Source organism: Balaenoptera musculus, chromosome 11 (genome assembly GCF_009873245.2).
Source record: "Balaenoptera musculus isolate JJ_BM4_2016_0621 chromosome 11, mBalMus1.pri.v3, whole genome shotgun sequence".
Lineage (NCBI taxonomy): Eukaryota > Metazoa > Chordata > Mammalia > Artiodactyla > Balaenopteridae > Balaenoptera > Balaenoptera musculus.
This window is the reverse complement of record NC_045795.1, coordinates 64958144-64978523: the sequence shown is the minus strand read 5'-3', so window position 1 is coordinate 64978523 and position 20380 is coordinate 64958144. Positions and strand designations below refer to the sequence as shown.

General features: G+C 42.6%; 1 protein-coding gene across 3 annotated transcripts in view; it reads left to right on the top strand.

Annotated features, from left to right (window-relative positions):
• The window catches only part of QRICH1 (glutamine rich 1), a 49271-nt gene that overhangs the window by 15718 nt on the left and 13173 nt on the right, over positions 1 to 20380 (top strand). For all 3 annotated transcript variants that reach the window (XM_036868129.1, XM_036868131.1, XM_036868130.1), the window contains one exon: positions 14484 to 15524. In XM_036868129.1, the coding sequence (XP_036724024.1) occupies positions 14484 to 15524 (1041 nt within the window). The remainder of the gene's footprint in view (positions 1 to 14483; positions 15525 to 20380) is intronic.

Genomic DNA, 20380 nt, shown 5'->3' with positions numbered 1-20380 from the left:
GTATAATTTTTGAAACTAAAAATAGCACATGAGGTATAGGGAGGTTAACTCATCTTCTGATAGCTAGCGTTTGCACCCAAGCTGTTTTAACTCGAGCCTGTGCTCCTAACTAGTGTTTCTAATACACAAGAAACTTACAAAATAGGAAAGAAAAATGATCTAGTGGAAAAATGAACAAAGGATATAAATAGATAGTTCATGGGGGAGGAAATACAGATTGTGCTAGTAAGTATGTCAAAAGATGCTTCATGCTTCTGGTGATTATGGAAGTGTAAGTTTTTAAAATGAAATATGTTTTATTTATTAGATAGGAAAACAGTTATAAAGATTTCACCCAGGGTAGCAAGTGTATAAGAGGATAAATTAGTGTGATTTTCTTGAGAGTGAATTTGGCAATACTTGTCAAATGTTTAAATATGCGTACCTTTGGCCTTGCATTTGTGTTCACAGATAAATGTGTATATAAGGATATTCACTGCCACATTGCTTATAGTAGTAACACTGGAAACAAGTCACTCTTTCAGTAAGGGAAATGGCAAATAATGATACAACTGTACTATATTGTCCTGTGCAGCCAGAAGAATGAGGTAGATCTATGTATATTGACAGAGCAGGATGTTTAACAGGTTACAGAGTGTCAGAACCAGTTTAATATCACTGGCTTTTAGCATATGTAGAATGTAGTGGTCCTTAAATAGTAGTAATAAAGCCCAAAACAGTAATTGGGTGGGGTAGTGGGGTACTAAGGAGGAGTGCTTGAATTTTTTTTTTTTTAAACATGAACTACTTTTGTAATAAAAAAAAAAAAAAAGTGTTGCTTGCGAATATTTTGCTTTGAACTTGTATAGGACAATGATTCTTAACCTTTTTTCCCCTATCCCAGACATCTCCATATGTTTGTGTTTATGTATGAAGCCCTTTGCTAGATGTTTAGGTACAGCACTGAACAAGACAGAAAGCTTCCTGACCTTGTGGAACATACATTATAGCTGGGAGGGGTTAGATGATATATAAGATTTTTAAAAATCTTGTTATATAGTGATAAATGCAGAGGAGAAAAACAAAGCAGATGGGGGTGGCCAGGGTAAGCCTTAATATCCTGGTGACTTTTGAGTTAAGACCAAAGAGAGCTGGTGAGTGAGCCATATGGTTATCTGAGGAAAGAGCATTCCAAATCAGAAAGCCCTAAGGTGGGAGCCTGCTTATTTGAAAAATGGCAGAATGGCTGTGTAACTGGAGTGCACTGAGTGAAAGGATGAGACTAGAGAGGTGACGTGTACACTGAAATATGGAGCTGAACAGACCTGCCTTCTCAGTTCAAATGTTAAAAGGCTCTTTGGCCCATAGTATTGTGTCTCAACCTAACCCTTTTGATATGAATGTAAAATTATGCCTATATTAATGTTATTTGAAATTTCAAAACAATTCATTACCTTGAGGGCAGAGAGTTTTCTAAGTTGCTTTTTTTAAAAATTGCGGTAAAATTAGATTGCTTTTTTAAAACCATCTGTCGCCATCCCAGAGAGTTTGTTCTGTCCCCAAGAATTTCTCATCTTTCCAGCCTAGAAGCGGCCACATAGCTTGTTAGATTTGACAGAGTAATCATATCCTTAGAACAGTGTTAGTGAATTGATGGGAGACAAAGGTCTGTGTCAAAAGTTAATTAGAGTAGCTGTCTGAATAAAACTCACTGTGTCCGTTTACTCTCTGCTACTACCACACTCACACTTTTGGCCCCGAAATGTGTGTTTTTTCCCCCACAATGACCAATTCTTCACACCAGCTGGCTGGCCTATAATTCAATTCAGTTCTGACACTATCTGCTTGGAGTTAGCGTCAGATCCCCGCAAGTTAAGGGATCAGTTTCACAAGACTGCCCCCCACTTCCGACACTAGTTGCAAGTCCCAGGTTATCTCACCTGTACTTTTGACTAACTGGCTATAAATTGCGATTCTCACTACCCCTCCTTGGGTATGATGATTTGCCAGAACAGCTCACAGAACTCAGGGAAACACATTTACCAGTTTATTATATAATTAAGGAAATGATAAAGGATACGGTTCAACAACCAAATAAAGAGATACATGGGGCGAGGTTCTGAAGGGTCGTGAACACAGGAGCCTCTGTCCTCATGGAGTTGGGGTGTACCACCCTTCCAGCACGTGAATGTATTCACCAATCCAGGAACTCTCTAAACCCCAAACTTTCGGGATTTTTGAGGAGGCTACATCATATAGGTATGATCGATTAGTAACTCAATTTCTAGCCCCTCTTCCCTCTCCAGAGAATGGAGGGTGGGGCTGAAAGTACCAAGTTTCTAATTATGGCTTGGCCTTTGAGGTGACCAGCCCTCATCCAGGAGCCCACCAAAGTTGCCTCAGAAAATAATATGATCCTAGCATTTATATTATCACTTAGGAAATTACAAAGGTCTTAAGAGCTCAGATCAAGAATCAGAGAAAAGACCAAAAATTATATTACAATATCACAGTAGCATATGTTTACTTAAGATAGGGAGGCACTTTCTTGAGGCAAAAGGAAGAGCTGTCATGTAAATACCTTCACAGTTTGTACAATACCAGGAAGGCCTAAGTTTCCTGTTGTTGATAGGTCTGCCTGAGCTAGGTGAAGGTGGTTCATTTGGAACTTCACTTTCAAGAGCCCTCTTGAGTTGGGTACTTCCTAAAGTATCCACATGGAGTTAAATGTGTATGCCAGAGAGAAGACCCTCTGATGGTGAATTCTAGGAGTCCGGTTTCACTTAGCACCCATAGAATTTCTTGTTTCTTCTCTGTACTTCTATAGGGCAGGAACTGAGGCTTCATACAAGGCTGGTTGGTCAGTCTGGTCCTGCTAAGTGAAGGATGCTTTGGGGAAGGAGATTTCTCAGCACTTGATTCTTTTGTTGCTAGAAGTAAAGATCTCAAGCCTTCAGTGGATCAAAGTACAATTCTTCCTCATTTGTCATCCCAACTTCTGTCCCTCTTCCTCTTTTTGCTGTTGCACATTCCCTCTGTGCTGGGGCAGTCAGTCCCTAACCCCTCACCTCAGTGTAGAATTGCTGAGAGTGAGGAAGGAGGTAATCAAGAGCCAGACTGCCCTTAAACAAACATGAGTTCGATCTGCCTCTGATTCTTTAGATATATGGTTATAGACAAGTGACTTAACCACTTTGAGTCCGTTTCCTTAGCTACATCATGGAAATAAAAGAATTTATGTTGTAGTTACTTTGAGGATTCCATAAAATGCTAAGTCCTAAGTACACTGCCTGGAACGTAGTAAGCCCTCAAATAAATAATAGCCACTGTTGTTTTCTTCTTCCTCTCCTTCTCCTCATTAGTGCCATTCCTACCTAGGGCCCCAGTTGCTTTTCAAACATTTGAAAAGTAAGTATCCAGACAAATATTTAGAACAAGTATTCCTACTGTGTTGGCAGTTTGCCATTTTTGCTTTTTTTTGTTTTTTTTTTAAAAAACATAACGTTACAGATGCAGTTCAGATCTCTAATACCCCTCTGTACATCTTTCTCTCCCAAGGTAAATACTATTTTAAAGTTCTCAACTTGTTTTGATATCTTTTGTATCTATCTGAGTTTTGGTTTTTAGAGAATGTGTCTTGGAGGCTGCACAGCCAGGAACAGGACTCAGGTCACATTGCTAGCCTGCCTTGGCAAAGACCTTCAGCCACACCCCTGGGCACAGGTCCTTGTCCTACCATAGTCTCTCATTGGGATTTATGCCATCCTGTTCCATTTCTGCCACAATCTTCCACTCTCACCAGAAAATGGAGGTTGTGGTTCCTGCTGCCTCATGTTGCTCTGTTTTGAGTCCAGATTTCATGCAGTGTGTCTAATTTGGGAAGCCTTGGTCACACGCCTGCACTCTAGCTGCAGGAGAGGTTGGGACAGTGATTCCAGCTTCTGCCTTGGGGAGGCAGAAGTCATAATGTGGTGTATTCTGCAAACAAGGGTTTGCAGCCAAAAACAGGACTGAAATCAGCTATTCTCTCACTGGCACTTTGTGGGCTGATTGGGGTCCTGATCATCACTTCAGATTGGTAGGCTGTTTATTGCTGCCTTTTCTGGCCCTTCATGTCCAGTCTTTTTTTTTTTTTTTTTTAATTTTATTGAAGTATAGTTAATTTACAATGTGTTAATTTCTGCTATACAGCAGAGTGACTCAGTTATACATATATATATTCTTTTTCATATTCTTTTTTTGTGGCTGCGTTGGGTCTTTGTTGCCGTGTGCTGGCTTTCTCTAGTTACAGTGAGCGGGGGCTACTCTTCATTGCAGTGCACAGGCTTCTCATTCTGGTGGCTTCTCTTGTTGCGGAGCATGGGCTCTAGACGCGTGTGCTCAGTAGTTGTGGCTTGCGGGCTCTAGAATGCAGGCTCAGTAGTTGTGGCGGCACAGGCTTAGTTGCTCCGCAGCATGTGGGATCTTCCCGGACCAGGGATCGAACCCGTGTCCCCTGCATTGGCAGGCGGATTCTTAACCACTGCGCCACCAGGGAAGTTCCCATATTTTTTTTCCATTATGGTTTGTCACAGAATATTGAATATAGTTCCCTGTGCTGTACAGTAGGACCTTGTTGTTTACCCGTCCTATATATAATAGTTTATATCTGCTAATCCCAAACTCCCAATACTTCCCTCTCCCACCCCTCCTCCCCCTTGGCAACCACAGTCTGTTCTCTATGTCTGTGAGTCTGTTTCTGTTTCGTAGATAGGTTCATTTGTGTCATACTTAAGATTCCACATATAAGTGCTATATGTTGTATTTGTCTTCCTCTTTCTTGATTTATTTCCCTTGGTATGATAATCTCTGGGTCCATCCATGTTGCTGCAAATGGCATTATTTCATTCTTTTTTTTTTTTTTAATTTTTAAAAATAAATTTATTTATTTATTTTTGGCTGTGTTGGGTCTTCGTTTCTGTGCGAGGGCTTTCTCTAGTTGCGGCGAGCGGGGGCCACTCTTCATCGCGGTGCGCAGGCCTCTCACTATTGCGGCCTCTCTTGTTGCGGAGCACAGGCTCCAGACGCACAGGCTCAGTAGTTGTGGCTCACGGGCCCAGTTGCTCCGCGGCATGTGGGATCTTCCCAGACCAGGGCTCGAACCCGTGTCCCCTGCATTGGCAGGCAGATTCTCAACCACTGCGCCACCAGGGAAGCCCCTCATTCTTTTTAATGGCTGAGTAGTACTCCATTTTGTGTGTGTGTGTGTGTGTGTGTGTGTGTGTGTGTGTGTGTGTATACACACCACATCTTTTTTATCCATTTATCTGTCAGTAGACACGTCCAGTCTTCTACCCATGTTTAAATCTCTTCCCTCACCATATCTACATTCATTTGTATAGTAAGAGTGGTAAATGTATGATAGTTGGATAAAGATTTTACCACTTTCAGAAGAGCATTTTTTGAACAGTGAAATTCTACCAGGGTTTTGCTGACTAGTTGTTAAAAGGCACAGATATGTTTGGATCCCAAGTGCTGTGATTCCTCACTTAGTGGGGTCTTCTGGCACATTGAGCACTGTTCTCAGTAGTCCCTCCTCATGAGACTCAGAATATGAAATAGAATGTAAGCTACATATGTTATTCTAAATTTTCTAGTAGCCTCTTTTATAAAAGGGGGAAAAGAATGAGGTGAAACTGACTTTTTAAGATCACATTTTATTTAAACTAACATTATTTCAACATGTACTCAGTCTTATATTATTGATGAACTATTTTACCATTTTTTTTGGCACAAATCTTTGAAATCTGATTGTGCTTTGAACTTGTAAGCACATTGTAATTTGGACTAACCACATTTTAAGTGATTGCTAAGTACATGTAACTAATGGATATTGGACCAAAATTGTTTATGAGGTGGAATTCAGAAGTTGACCCAACACACTCACCCAGTTTATTCTTGTTTAAATAAAATACTGGTTTTATACTCAAAGTAGCCAAAAACAAAATAAAACAACAAAAAAATCCAAAAATGGTATTAGATATGTATTTTTTTTTAGTGTCAGTGATTGTTTGGAAGAAAAGATTCCTAAGAGGGGTAATATATATATTACTTCATGGTTTCTCATTGTTCCTTAGTTGGAGTACTTAGTCCTTCTGTTGTGTTGAGCTCTGTATTGCTTAGGTTCTGAATGACAGAGGAAAAGGAAATAGATTATTCATCTGCAAACAGGTTAAGAACCTAGACAAGTGAGATCCAATAAAACTTATACACTAATGGTTATCAAACTTTAGGGTACATTAGAATCACCTTGAAGGTTTCTTAAAACAAAAATGTCTACCCCCCCTCCCAATTCTAATTCAGTAGGTCTGGGGTCACTCCTGAGAATTTGCATCCCCCCTGCCCCCCCAGTTTTATTGAGATATAATTGACGTGCAGCACTGTGTAAGTTTAAGGTGTAGAGCTCAACGATTTGATTTATATATATTGTGAAATGGTAACCACAGCAAGTTTAGTTAATATCTGTCATCTCATATACAGAAAAAGAAAAGAATATTTTTTCCTTTGTGATGAGAACTCACGGATTTACTCTCTTAACTTTCATGTTCACCATATAGCAATCTTAACTATAGTTATCATGTTGTGCTTTATATCCCTAGTACTTAGTTATCTTATGACTGGAAGTTTGTACCTTTTGACCACCTTCATCCAGTTCCTCCTCCCTCTGCCCCCTGCCTCTTGTAGCCACAAATCTGATCTCTTTTTCTGAGTTTGGTTGGGGTTTTGTTTGTTTTTTAGATTTTACATATATTGTAAACGAGATCATGTGGTACTTGTCTTTCTCTGTCTGATTTATTTCACTTAACATAATGCCCTCAGCATCCATCCACGTTGTCACAAATGGCAGAATTTCCTCCCTTTTTATGGCTGAAAAATATCCATGGTATATATATATTCCAGAACTTTTTTATCCATTCATCCATTGATGGACGCTTAGATTGTTCCCATGTCTTGGCCATTGTAAATAATGCTGCTGTGAATATGGGGATGCAGATATCTCTTCAACAGTCTTTTCGTTTCCAGAGAATGTGCATTTTTAACAAATTCCAGGTTGATGCTGACGCTGCTGAGCTGTGGACCATGTTCAGACATACTTTCTGAAAAACTTCTCTACTCAGTCAAATAAAGAATCTAGGAAAGAAGTCATGAGAACGAAAGAAACAGAACCAGCTCAGAGTTGAGATCTAAATCCCAGTCTGTACAGAAGACCCAGAATGCAGTCTGTCCAGGTTGAAATAGGAAGTTAGAATGCTCAAGAAGAAAGTAATTAGCACTGTACATACTATGTGATCAAGAACGCAGAAGTATAGTTATTTAAAGTATATCTCTTCTGATCAACGGGGGGAAAAAAAGCAATTAAAAACTCTGGAAAAGGTGGTGGGGAGAGCTGAATGAGAAGTAACGATTCAAATGTGAAGGGAACTTGAAATATAATGTGATTTATGAGGGATTGATAGAAGGTAAGAAACAGTGATTTTGGAAACAGTGAAACCAAATTCATTCCCCCAGAAATGTCCCCCTCCTTCATTGTTGTATCACTTTTCTAGCACATACATGTCTTTGGGATGATCTTTTTCCTTTTTGTATTTCTTTAGAATCCTTTTAAATCTAGGCTTAAGTTTCAAACTGCCTTTTTTTCTTTAATTTTTTGTTTAGTTATCAGTTTGTTTTCTGTGACAATTTACCTAGGTATTTTAACCTTGAAAATTAATAAAGCACAATACCAACCTCTGAATACCTTCCTTAGATTTTTGTCTTTTCTTTTTTTTTTTTTAAAGAGGAATCTTGTAGTAGCTTTTTTTTTTTTTAATAAATTTATTTATTTATTTATTTATGGCTGCATTGGGTTTTCATTGCTGTGAGCAGGCTTTCTCTAGTTGTGGTGAGCAGGGGGCTGCTCTTCGTTGCAGTGTGCAGGCTTCTCTTGTTGTGGAGCACGGGCTGTAGGCGCACGAGCTTCTGTAGTTTTGGCACACAGGCTTCAGTAGTTGTGGCTTGCGGGCTCTACAGCGCAGGCTCAGTAGTTGTGGCGCACGGGCTTAGTTGCTCCGCAGCACGCGGGATCTTCCCAGACCAGGGCTGGAACCCGTGTCCCCTGCATTGGCAGGCAGATTCTCAACCACTGTGCCACCAGGGAAGCCCTTTCTTGTTTCTTGAGGTAGGCTTGTATTGCTCTAAACTTCCCCTTAGAACTGCTTTTGCTGCATCCCATAGGTTTTGGATCATCGTGTTTTCGTTGTAATTTGTGTCTAGGTATTTTTTTATTTCCTCATTGATTTCTTCAGTGATCTCTTGGTTATTTAGTAATGTATTGTTTAGCCTCCATGTGTTTGTGTTTTTTATGTTTTTTCCCCTGCAACTAATTTCTAATCTCGTAGCGTTGTGGTCAGAAAAGATGCTTGATATGATTTCAATTTTCTTAAATTTACCAAGGCTTGACTTGTGACCCAAGATGTGATCTGTCCTGGAGAATGTTCCGTGTGCACTTGAGAAGAAAGTGTAATCTGCTGTTTTGGGATGGAATGTCCTATGAATATCAATTAAATCTATCTGCTCTATTTTGTCATTTAAAAGCTTATGTTTCCTTATTAATTTTCTGTCTGGATGATCTGTCCATTGGTGTAAGTGAGGTGTTAAAGTCCCCCACTATTATTGTGTTACTGTCGATTTCCTCTTTTGTAGCTGTTAGCAGTTGCCTTATGTATTGAGGTGCTACTATGTTGGGTGCATATATATTTATAATTGTTACGTCGTCTTCTTGGATTGATCCCTTGGATCATTATGTAGTGTCCTTCCTTGTCTCTTGTAACATTCTTTATTTTAAAGTTTCTTTTATCTGATATGAGTATTGCTACTCCAGCTTTCTCTTGATTTCCATTTGCATGGAATATCTTTTTCCATCCCCTCGCTTTCAGTCTGTATGTGTCCCTAGGTCTGAAGTGGGTCTTTTGTAGACAGCATATATATGGGTCTTGTTTTTGCAGCCATTCAGCGAGCCTGTGTCTTTTGGTTGGAGCATTTAATCCATTCACATTTAAGGTAATTATCGATATGTATGTTCCTGTTACCATTTTCTTAATTGTTTTGGGTTTGTTTTTGTAGGTCCTTTTCTTCTGTTGTGTTTCCTGCTTAGAGAAGTTCCTTTAGCATTTGCTGTAGAGCTGGTTTGATGGTGCTGAATTCTCGTAGGTTTTGCTTGTGTGTAAAGCTTTTGCTTTCTCCATCGAATCTGAGTGAGATCCTTGCCGGGTGGAGTAATCTTGGTTGTAGGTTTTTCTCTTTCATCACTTTAAATGTGTCATGCCACTCCCTTCTGGCTTGTAGAGTTTCTGCTGAGAAATCAGCTGTTAACCTTATGGAAGTTCCCTTGTATGTTATTTGTCGTTTTTGCCTTGTTGGTTTCAGTAATTTTTCTTTGTCTTTAATTTTTATCAATTTGATTACTATGTATCTTGGCGTGTTTCTCTTTGGGTTTATCCTGCCTGAGACTCTCTGCACTTCCTAGACTTGGGTGGATATTTCCTTTCCTATGTTAGGGAAGTTTTCGACTATAATCTCTTCAAATATTTTCTCAGGTCCTTTCTCTCTCACTTCTCCTTCTGGGACCCCTATAATGCGAATGTTATTGTGTTTAATGTTGTCCCAAAGGTCTCTTAGGCTGTCTTCATTTTTTCTCCTTCTTTTTTCTTTATTCTGTTCTGTGGCAGTGAATTCCACCATTCTGTCTTCCAGGTCACTTATCTGTTGTTCTGCCTCAGTTATTTTGCTATTGATTCCTTTTAGTGTATTTTTCACTTCAGTTATTGTATTGTTCATCTCTGTTTGTTTGTTCTTTAATTCTTCTAGGTCTTTGTTGAACATTTCTTCTATCTTCTCGATGTTTGCCTCCATTCTTTTTCCAAGGTCCGGGATCATGTTCACTATCATTATTCTGAATTCTTTCTCTGGAAGGTTTCCTATCTCCACTTCATTTAGTTGTTTTTCTGGGGTTTTATCTTGTTCCTTCATCTGGTACAAAGTCCTCTGCCTTTTCATTTTGTCTGTCTTTCTGTGAATGTGGTTTTCCTTCCACGGGCTGCAGAATTGTAGTTCTTCTTGCTTCTGCTCTATGTGGTGATTTTTAATGAATTAATATTTTTCTAAGTTTCCTAGTTTGATTTTCTAATACAGTAAGAATTGTTATCTATGCTCGTGGAAAGAAAAGCTCTTTGGGGTTGGTCCTCAATCATTTTTTGAAAGGGTGCTGAGACCAAAGAGCTTGAAAACTGCTGTTCTGTAGTAATTGGCTTCGTTGTCTGCTTTAGTCTTTGGTGTAAAGCACTGATTCTCAAACTTGAGCATGCATCAGTCACCTGGAAGACTTGTTAAGATACAGATTTCTGGGCCCATTCCCTAGAGTTTCTGGTTTAATAGTTCTGAGCTGGGACCTGAAAGTTTGTATATCTGATAATTGCCCATGTGATGATGATGTTGGCCTGGAAACTACATTTTGAGACTCACTGGTGTAAAGAAATACTGCTTATGAGGAAGAAAACGTACTTTTTGAACATCTACTGTGTGTCAGTAAATATTATTTTATGCTCATGACAACTCTGTAAGGAGGTAGGCCTTCTCCCCCTTTTTATTGTGCCTCAGGAAACTGAAACTTAGAGGAGTCACAGCTAGGAAAGTACATCATCCCTTCAAGTCTGTTCACTTAAAGTCTGTTCTTAAGGCCTATGCTCTTTTTTTTTTTTTTTAATATTTATTTATTTGTTTATTTGGCTGCGCCGGGTCTTAGTTGCAGCACGCGGGATCTTCATTGCTCCATGTGGGATCTTCATTGCAGCATGCAGAATCTTTTAGTTGTGGCATGCAGGCTCTTTAGTTGCGGCATGCGAACTCTTTGTCTCGGCATGTGGTATCTAGTTCCCTGACCAGGGAATGAGCCCAGACCCCCTGCATTGGGAGCGTGGAGTCTTAGCCACTGGACCACCAGGGAAGTCCCAAGGCCTATGCTCTTTACATAGCCTCCTCCTTGCTTTTTTTTTTTTTTTTTTTAAATCAGTAGTGGCTTTAATGAGATATAATTCTCATATCAAATAATTCACTCCTTTCCATGTAAAGTGTACAACTTAGTAGTTTTTAGTCTATTCACAGAGTTGTGCAACCATTACCACATCAATTTTAGAACATTCTCATCACCTCCAGAAAGAAACCCTGTAGCCATTAGCAGTTACTTCATATTTCCCCCAATCCCTGTCTCCTGGACAACCCACTAATCTACTTTCTATTTCTATAGATTTGCCTATTTTGGACATTCATATTAATGGAATCATATAATATGTAGTCTTTTGTGACTGACTTCATTTAGCATAATGTTTTCAGGGTTCATCTGTGTTGTAGCATTTTATCAAAATTTTATGTTTTTCTTACTAAACATTCTGTTGTATGGAAGTACTACATTTTACTTATCCATCAGTTGATGGATATTTGGGTTGTTTCCACTTTTTGGTTATTTTAAATAATGCTGTTATTAACATTCATGTCCAAGTTCTTTTTTTTAATATTTATCTATTAATTTATTTATTTGGCCACGTCGGGTCTTAGTTGTGCATATGGTATCTTTCATTGCGGCGTGCGAGCTCTTCATCGTGGCACCTGGGCTCAGTAGTTGCAGCACGTGGGATCTCGAGCTCATGGGCTTGGTTGCCTCACCACATGTGGGGTCTTAGTTCCCTGACCAGGGATCGAACCCACGTCCCCTGCATTGGAAGGCAGATTCTTAACCACTGGACCATCAGGGAAGTCCCTCATGTCCAAGTTTTTATGTGAGTATAGTTTCTATTTCTCTTGAGTATGTAACTAAGAGTGAAACTGCTGGGTCATGTGGTGTGGTTTTCATATCTTTGTCATATGCTATGTTTAATCTTTTGATGATCTGCCAGACTTTTGTTTGTTTGTTTTTTAAAGTATTTTATAAATTTATTTATTTTTATTTTTGGCTGAATTGGGTCTTTGTTGCTGCGTGCGGGCATTCTCTAGTTGTGGCTCGCGGGCTCAGTAGTTGTGGCGCATGGGCTTAGTTGCTCCACGGCATGTGGGATCTTCCCGGACCAGGGCTTGAACCTGTGTCCCCTGCATTGGCAGGCAGATTCTTAACCACTGCGCCACCAGGGAAGTCCCTGCCAGACTTTTTTCCAAAGCAGCCTACACCATTTTACATTGCCACCAGCAGTGTATGAGAATTCCAATTTTTTCACATCCTTGCCAACATTTGTTATCTTTTTTTTTTTAAATTTATTTATTTTTGGTTGTGTTGGGTCTTCGTTGCTGTGTGTGGACTTTCTCTAGTTGCAGTGAGCGGGGGCTACTCTTTGTTGCGGTGTGCGGGTTTCTCATTGGGGTGACTTCTCTTGTTGCAGAGCATAGCTTGGACGGTAGTTGTGCGGGCTTCTGTCGTTGTGGCTCACAGGCTGTAGAGCGCAGGCTCAGCAGTTGTGGCACGTGGGCTTAGTTGCTCCGCGGCATGTGGGATCTTCCCGGACCAGAGCTCGAACCCGTGTCCTCTGCATTGGCAGGTGGCTTGTTACCCACTGTGCCACCAGGGAAGTCCCTGTTATCTTTCATTATTTTTAAAAAAAAAATTATTTTTTTAATTGTATTTTTTGGCCGTGCCCCACGGCCTGTGGGGTCTTGGTTCTCCGAGCAGGGATGGAACCCATGCCCCTGCATTGGAAGCGCGGAGTCTTAACCACTGGACTTCCAGGGAAGTCCCTATTATCTTTTATTATAGTCGTCCTCCTGGGTTTAAATGGTATCTCATTTTGCTTTTGATTTGCATTTCCCTGACGGCTAACGATGTTGAGCAACTTTTCATGTGCTTACCGGCCATTTGCTTATCTTCTTGGGAGAAGTGTCTGTTCAGATCCTCTCCCATTTTTTGTGTATAATGTGAGGATGAGGTCCAACTTCATTCTTTTTACATAGATAGCCAGTTGTACCAGCACCATCTTTGGTTATCTTTTGTGATGTATATAATCACTGATCTACCTTCTCATTTTATACCTTCCTCATTCTGACATGAGTTCAGAGTAATTTTTTTTTTTAATTTATTTATGTAGGCCACACTGGGTCTTAGTTGCTGCACATGGGATCTTCGTTGTGGCATGTTTTTAGTTGCGGCATGCGGACTTTTAGTTGCGACATGTGGGCTTCTTAGTTGCGGCATGCAGACTCAGTTGCGACATGCATATGGGATCTAGTTCCCTAACCAGGGATTGAACCCAGGCCTCCCGTATTGGGAGCGTGGATTCTTACCCACTGGACCACCAGGGAAGTCCGAGTTCAGAATAATTTAGGTATGTGTGTCTGATGGAAAAATCTTTTCTTTTTTAAAATTACATACTATACATAGCATCTTTTCATGCTGTTTTGTATGCTGAAGTAACAGCAATAAGACATGAGCTGCATTATTATCAGAAATGCATGGTCCAGGATATAGTAACCTTAGATTAAATTATCAGGAATCTGTGGCTTCTCTATTAAAACAATGCTATCTTAAATAAGCACTCTAAAGAATCATTCAACAGTGCCCATATATATATATTTTTTTAATTAATTAATTAATTAATTTATTTATTTATTTATTTATTTATTTATGGCTGTGTTGGGTCTTCATTTCTGTGCAAGGGCTTCCTCTAGTTGCGGCAAGCGGGGGCCACTCTTCATTGTGGCGCACCGGCCTCTCGCTATCGCAGCCTCTCTTGCTGCGGAGCACAGGCTCCAGATGCGCAGGCTCAGCAATTGTGGCTCACGGGCCTAGTTGGTCCACGGCATGTGGGATCTTCCCAGACCAGGGCTTGAACCCGTGTCCCCTGCATTGGCAGGCAGATTCTCAACCACTGCGCCACCAGGGAAGCCCCAGTGCCCATATTTTAGCAGCAAATTTGGAGATATCTCCAAAAGAGATTTCAAACATTTTGTCTCTACTGTGTTTGTTTACTATTTGTCTGTGGTGGGGGTAGTTCTGATTCTGAGTTGGGAGTTGAATGCCTTCTCACCTTTTAGAACAATGTCCCCACACTTTTATTACTAACCACATGGATAAACTATTTTTTGAACATACACCTAATAAGTATATATTTATAAATTATATACTTGTACTACTATGTCAGTATGCAAAAACAAAAGGGGTTACTTTTAAAAAGGAAGTCAAGAAATGAGCAAAAGTTTTGATATTTCCCACTTGATAGTCTTGCTTGCTCTCAGGTGGATATGTGTTGCTCTGAATGCAACACATTCAGAGTGTGATGCTGGAGAATTTTGCCTATGGTTTTGGAGATTGTGGCCTCCTCAGAAGCCTTGGGTATGGTGGCCCCTCCTCTTCACATTACCCAGGGTTCCCATCTGAGGTCTCTTCTTCCCTTTGGGGCTGGATTCTCAATGTTGCCCTATTCACTCACTGGTGAATCTTGTCGCTGCAGGTACAGGTGCAGGTACAGCAGTCTCCGCAGCAGGTCTCGGCTCAGCAGCTCTCCCCGCAGCTCACCGTTCACCAGCCTGCTGAGCAGCCCATCCATGTCCAGGTGCAGATCCAAGGCCAAGCAGCACAGCCGACAGCCCCCTCCATCCAGACCCCATCTCTGCAGAGCCCCAGCCCTTCGCAGCTGCAGGCGGCCCAGATCCAGGTGCAGCACATGCAGGCGGCCCAGCAGATCCAGGCTGCAGAGATCCCAGAGGAGCACATCCCACATCAACAGATCCAGGCTCAGCTGGTGGCTGGCCAGTCTCTTGCTGGGGGTCAGCAGATCCAAATCCAGACTGTGGGTGCCCTTTCCCCACCACCGTCCCAGCAGGGCTCACCTCGGGAAGGGGAGCGGCGGGTTGGCACGGCCAGTGTCCTCCAGCCAGTGAAGAAGCGCAAAGTGGACATGCCCATCACTGTGTCCTACGCCATCTCAGGGCAGCCGGTGGCCACCGTGCTGGCCATTCCACAGGGCCAGCAGCAGAGTTATGTGTCTTTGAGGCCCGACTTACTAACAGTAGACAGTGCCCACCTGTACAGTGCCACTGGGACCATTACTAGCCCTACAGGAGAAACTTGGACCATACCTGTTTACTCTGCCCAGCCCCGGGGGGACCCTCAGCAGCAGAGCATTACTCACATTGCCATTCCCCAGGAAGCCTACAACGCAGTTCACGTCAGTGGCTCACCCACAGCCCTGGCAGCTGTAAAGCTGGAGGATGACAAGGAGAAGATGGTGGGCACCACGTCTGTAGTGAAAAACTCCCATGAAGAGGTAGTGCAGACCCTTGCAAACTCTCTCTTTCCAGCACAGTTCATGAATGGCAACATCCACATTCCAGTGGCTGTGCAGGCCGTGGCAGGCACATACCAGAATACAGCTCAGACTGTCCATATATGGGACCCTCAGCAGCAGCCACAACAACAAACCCCCCAGGAACAGACGCCACCGCCACCACAGCAGCAGCAGCAGCAGCAGCAGCTCCAGGTTACTTGTTCAGTAAGTGAGACTTATCTGTAGGGCAGCCTGCTCCCTCAGGGCCCAGTGCAACACAGAACTTGCCTGGTAACCTCTGGCGCCTCTGGCTTGTTTACAGGAATGATGTTGGTCTTGCAGTAATACAGTATTTAGTATTTTAATTAGGGTTGGGGAGAGGGGGACAGGAATGGCAAGTGAAGCTATGCAACAGGCAGGAGTTCTAGCCTGGTACCTGGAGGTAAATGAAATGACCAGTAACTGCTTTGGGGGTAGATGCCTGGAGTGCTTTTTTGTGATCTCTTTAGGAGTGGTAAACTTCTAGGTAGAGACTAGTGGGTCACCCCAAGTGTTATCTCTGTCCCAGAAGCTGCTTTCTGCATCACAGATGAACAGATCTAGTGGAACCCCTGTAGTTTAGCACACAGGCTCTAAACTTATCACAGTTGAGAGGGTGTTAAATTGTTCCTCCTTTAGTTGTCATCTAAAGGTGGACTACACTGGACACAGTATAGGTGAATTATGAGATCTAAAATACCTTCCAGTGGGCCTGTTAAAAGTGATCATCTTTGGGGAATTCCCTGGTGATCCAGTGGTTAGGACTCCACACTGCCACTGCAGGGGGCACGGATTCGATCCCTGGTCGGGGAATTAAGATTCCCTCAAGGCATGTAACGTGGCCCAAAAAAAAAAAAAACAGTGATCATCTTGGGAGTCTTGAATAAGCCCCCTATGCAGTGGGACTTTCCAACCGTGTTTTTATGTTCCTTAAAAAATAGTTAAGATAAGCCATGGTTAATTGAGTTTTCTGTCATGGCAGCTATGTTGAGCTAAGTTGTTTTTTTTTTTTTTTTTTTTTTTTAATTATTTTATTTTTGGCTGCGTTGGGTCTTCGTTGCTGCACGCGGGCTTTCTCTAGTTGTGGCGAGCAGGGGCTACTCTTCATTGCGGTGCGTATGCCTCTCATTGTGGTGGCTTCTCCTGTTGCGGAGCACAGGCTCTAGGCGCGCAGGCCTCAGCAGTTGTGGCACGTGGGCTCAGCAGCTGTGGCTCGCAGGCCCAGCAGTTGTGGCTCGCGGGCTCTAGAGCGCAGACTCAGTAGTTGTGGTACACGGGCTCAGCCGCTCCGTGGCATGTGGCATCCTCCCGGACGAGGGCTTGGACCCGTGTCCCCTACTTTGGCAGGCGGACTCCCAGCCACTGTGCCACGAGGGAAGCCCTGAGCTAAATTTTTTAACTTTTTATTTTGAAATGATTTTAGATTTATAGAAACGTTGCAAAAATAGAACTGTTGAATTTTTTTTTTTTAAGTTAATTAATTTTTTTTTATATTTATTTTTGGCTGTGTTGGGTCTTCGTTTCTGTGCGAGGGCTTTCTCTAGCTGTGGCAAGTGGGGGCCACTCTTCATCGCAGTGCGCGGGCCTCTCACTATCGCGGCCTCTCGTTGCGGAGCAGAGGCTCCAGACGCGCAGGCTCAGTAGTTGTGGCTCATGGGCCTAGTTGCTCTGCGGCATGTGGGATCCTCCCAGACCAGGGCTCGAACCTGTGTCCCCTGCATTGGCAGGCGGATTCTCAACCACTGCGCCACCAGGGAAGCCCGAAATTTTTTTTTTTAAAGAGGCACTTTTTAAAAATTTATTTTTGGCTGCGTTGGGTCTTCATTGCTGCGCACGGGCTTTCTCTAGTTGGAGTGAGCGGGGGCTGCTCATTGTGGTGGCTTCTCTTGTTGCGAAGCACTGGCTCTAGGCACACGGGCTTCAGTAGTTGTGGCACGTGGGCTCAGGAGTTGTGGCTCGTGGGCTCTAGAACACAGGCTCAGTAGTTGTGACGCACAGGCTTAGTTGCTCTGCGGCATGTGGGAATCTTCCCGGACCAGGGATCAAACCCATGTCCCCTGCATTGGCAGGTGGATTTTCAACCACTGTGCCACCAGGAAAGCCCAGAACTGTTGAAATTTTAACTTTAAAATTGCTTGGCTCTTTTATCTTTTCTAACTGTTAATCTTCTTAAGGCTATCACAGATCCACCTTTTAAGACTGTTAGTAAAGTTTCTGGTCCCTTGTCTGGCAGACATTTAGAGTGGATGTAGGGCCTCTGGTCTCATGGGACTGGTGAAGGTAGTGTGCCTCAGCACAGGAGCTCTGGGAATGCATGTGAGGGAGCTGGCACAAACAAAGCACTGTTAGACCAGGGACCACACTCAGAAACTCAAGATGTAAATGATTGGGTAAGCAAAAGCTGACCGAGTGGTTTCATAGAGGCAACAGTATGTTAATCTTAGGTGACTTTGTTAAGGACCTATTAAATATCCAGTTGTCAGGCCTAGAAGTAGAACAAGACAGTGTCATTGCTTCGGGTAGCTTATAGTCTAGTGGAAGTGAGAACATATGATTTGTTTCTGTAAAGTATTTATAAAGCAGCATAATCAAGTGTGACAACGTGTGCTACACACACAAAGTCAAGCTGTGGGAATTCAGAAATCAATCTAGGTTAAATGTCAGCAGAGGCATCTTTGTGGAAAAAATGGCATTTGATCTCTAGTTTATAGCTTAGATTGACAGAAGGATGGAGCAGGATGAATAAGAGCCAAGGGTGGACACAAGTGATATGGCCTAGATTAACATGAGAGGAGGAGAACCATGGGAGAGGAGTTAGTACAGGGGGCAAAGGGGCTATCTTCCCAAAGTGAAGAGTTGACATGATCTGTGGTAGGAAAATTTTCCAGAATCCTAAGAGTCATGGTAATAAGAAGAATCAATTACTGGTGTGTAGAATTGATTGCATGTAGGAGAGACCAGACAGGAGACTTGTAATGGTGCTCTGTGCTGAGCTTTTGCTCACAGGGATGGAGCGCATCAGGCCTCTCCTCTGCTCTCCTGGGCCTGATGTTCCAATTTGCAATTCAGGACTCTTGTTGCTCATGGGGCTCTGCTTGTAATTTGCACATCTGGGCCCTTCAGCAGGAAAATCTTTTCTAGAGTTCATTTTAGTAAGTTCATTTTAGTGTTCTTCATGTTCTTCAGAGGCTTTGTCTCCTTTGGCAAAGTCTTATAGCGACGTATGTCAAGGGTTATTACCAGAAAAAGAAAAATTGGGAAGAATACCCATCATGCAGGAAAGATGAGTTTGTCAATTTACACCACAAATATCCCTCTGCCCTCCTTATCAGGCTCTGTTCTAGGTGCTGGGAAACAGAGGTGAATAAAACAGTCCGCCCTTGGAGCCCTCGTAGCCCATGGGAAGATAATAGTGCTGTGATGTGAGTTGAACCCTAAGGAGAGCTGATGTGTTCCTTCACCTGGCATACCCTTTTTGAAAGCTCTTTTATATCCTGTGTTTAAAACCAGATTTGTGGCTAAACCTCCCTCCCTTGACCTCACACCCACCTCCATCTGTTCCCCTATTTCTCCACTTTACTTTATTCCCAGAGTTCTCAAAAGGATTATCTGCACAGGCTGACTCTACTTGCTAACCAGTTTTCCCTTCAACTCATGACTGGGTCTGCTCTTGTCAAGGTCATCAGTGACCTACCTCCCTGTGGCCAGATCCAACAGACGTGTCTGTTTTTATCTCAATTATAGCAACACACAGCACAACAGACTATGCCTGTCTTCTTGAAACTCTCCTTTGGACTTCCATGTTATTATGCACTCCTGGTCTTCCTCCTACCCCACTGGTTATTTTTCCTTCTCAGGAGACTTTGCTGAAGCCTCCTTCTCTTCTGTCTGAGCCATACATGTTGTTTCTCAAAGCTCTGTACTAACCCTCTCTTCTCCCCAAGGGATTTCTCTCCATTGTCATGATTTTCAGAATCCTCTAGATGTCTGCTGCAGAAGGTGATAATCACTGACACTGTCTGCCAGGCACTGTCCTTAGTGTTGCATATATTAACTCATTTAATTCTCACACCAACCTTAAGAGGTGTGTACTACTATCTCCATTTTACAAATGAAGAAACTGAGGCACAGAGAGATTAAACAACAGGGCCAAAGCCACCTTTTAGTAAGTAGCAGAGTTGGCATTCAACTTTGGACAGGCTGGCTCTAGAGCCCATGTCTTAACCCATGTACTGCATTGACACACAGATCTTTATCCCTAGACTGTACCTTTCCCCTTAGGACCTTTCCCATACATTCAGCAGCCTACTTATTGATTGATTGATTGATTGATTGATTGATTGCTGTGTTGGGTCTTCGTTTCTGTGCCAGGGCTTTCTCTAGTTGTGGCGAGCGGGGGCCACTCTTCATCGCGGTACGCGGGCCTCTCACTATCGCGGCCTCTCTTATTGCGGAGCACAGGCTCCAGACACGCAGGCTCAGCAGCCGTGGCTCACGGGCCCAGTTGCTCCGCGGCATGTGGGATCTTCCCAGACCAGAGCTCGAACCCGTGTCCCCTGCATTGGCAGGCAGACTCTCAACCACTGCGCCACCAGGGAAGCCCCAGCCTACTTATTTATTTACTTGCATTTGTTAAAGATATCTCAGCGCTTCATTAGCATCCCCTCTACTACTATCAAAAACTATCCCATCTCAAAAAGTGATACCATCATCCACCCATTTGTTTAAGCCAGAAACCCAGGAGTCATCCTTGAGATCCTTGAGTCTGCTTTACCTTACTCCTCACAGTCAATTCATCAACAAGCCACATTGATTCTACCACCAAACTTCTCAGAATCTCTTAAATCATTTCACTGCCACCATCCTGGTCTTGGCCACCAGCACCTACTTCCACTTTTGCTCTTTAATCCATTTTCTACAGCTCAAGAATAATTTCCTTAAAATGTAAGATTATGTCACTTCCCAACTTAAAACTCTTTTCAGGTCTCCATCACAAATAGGAAAAACTCTACACCAAGTGTGGAAGGCCTTACTTGCATCAG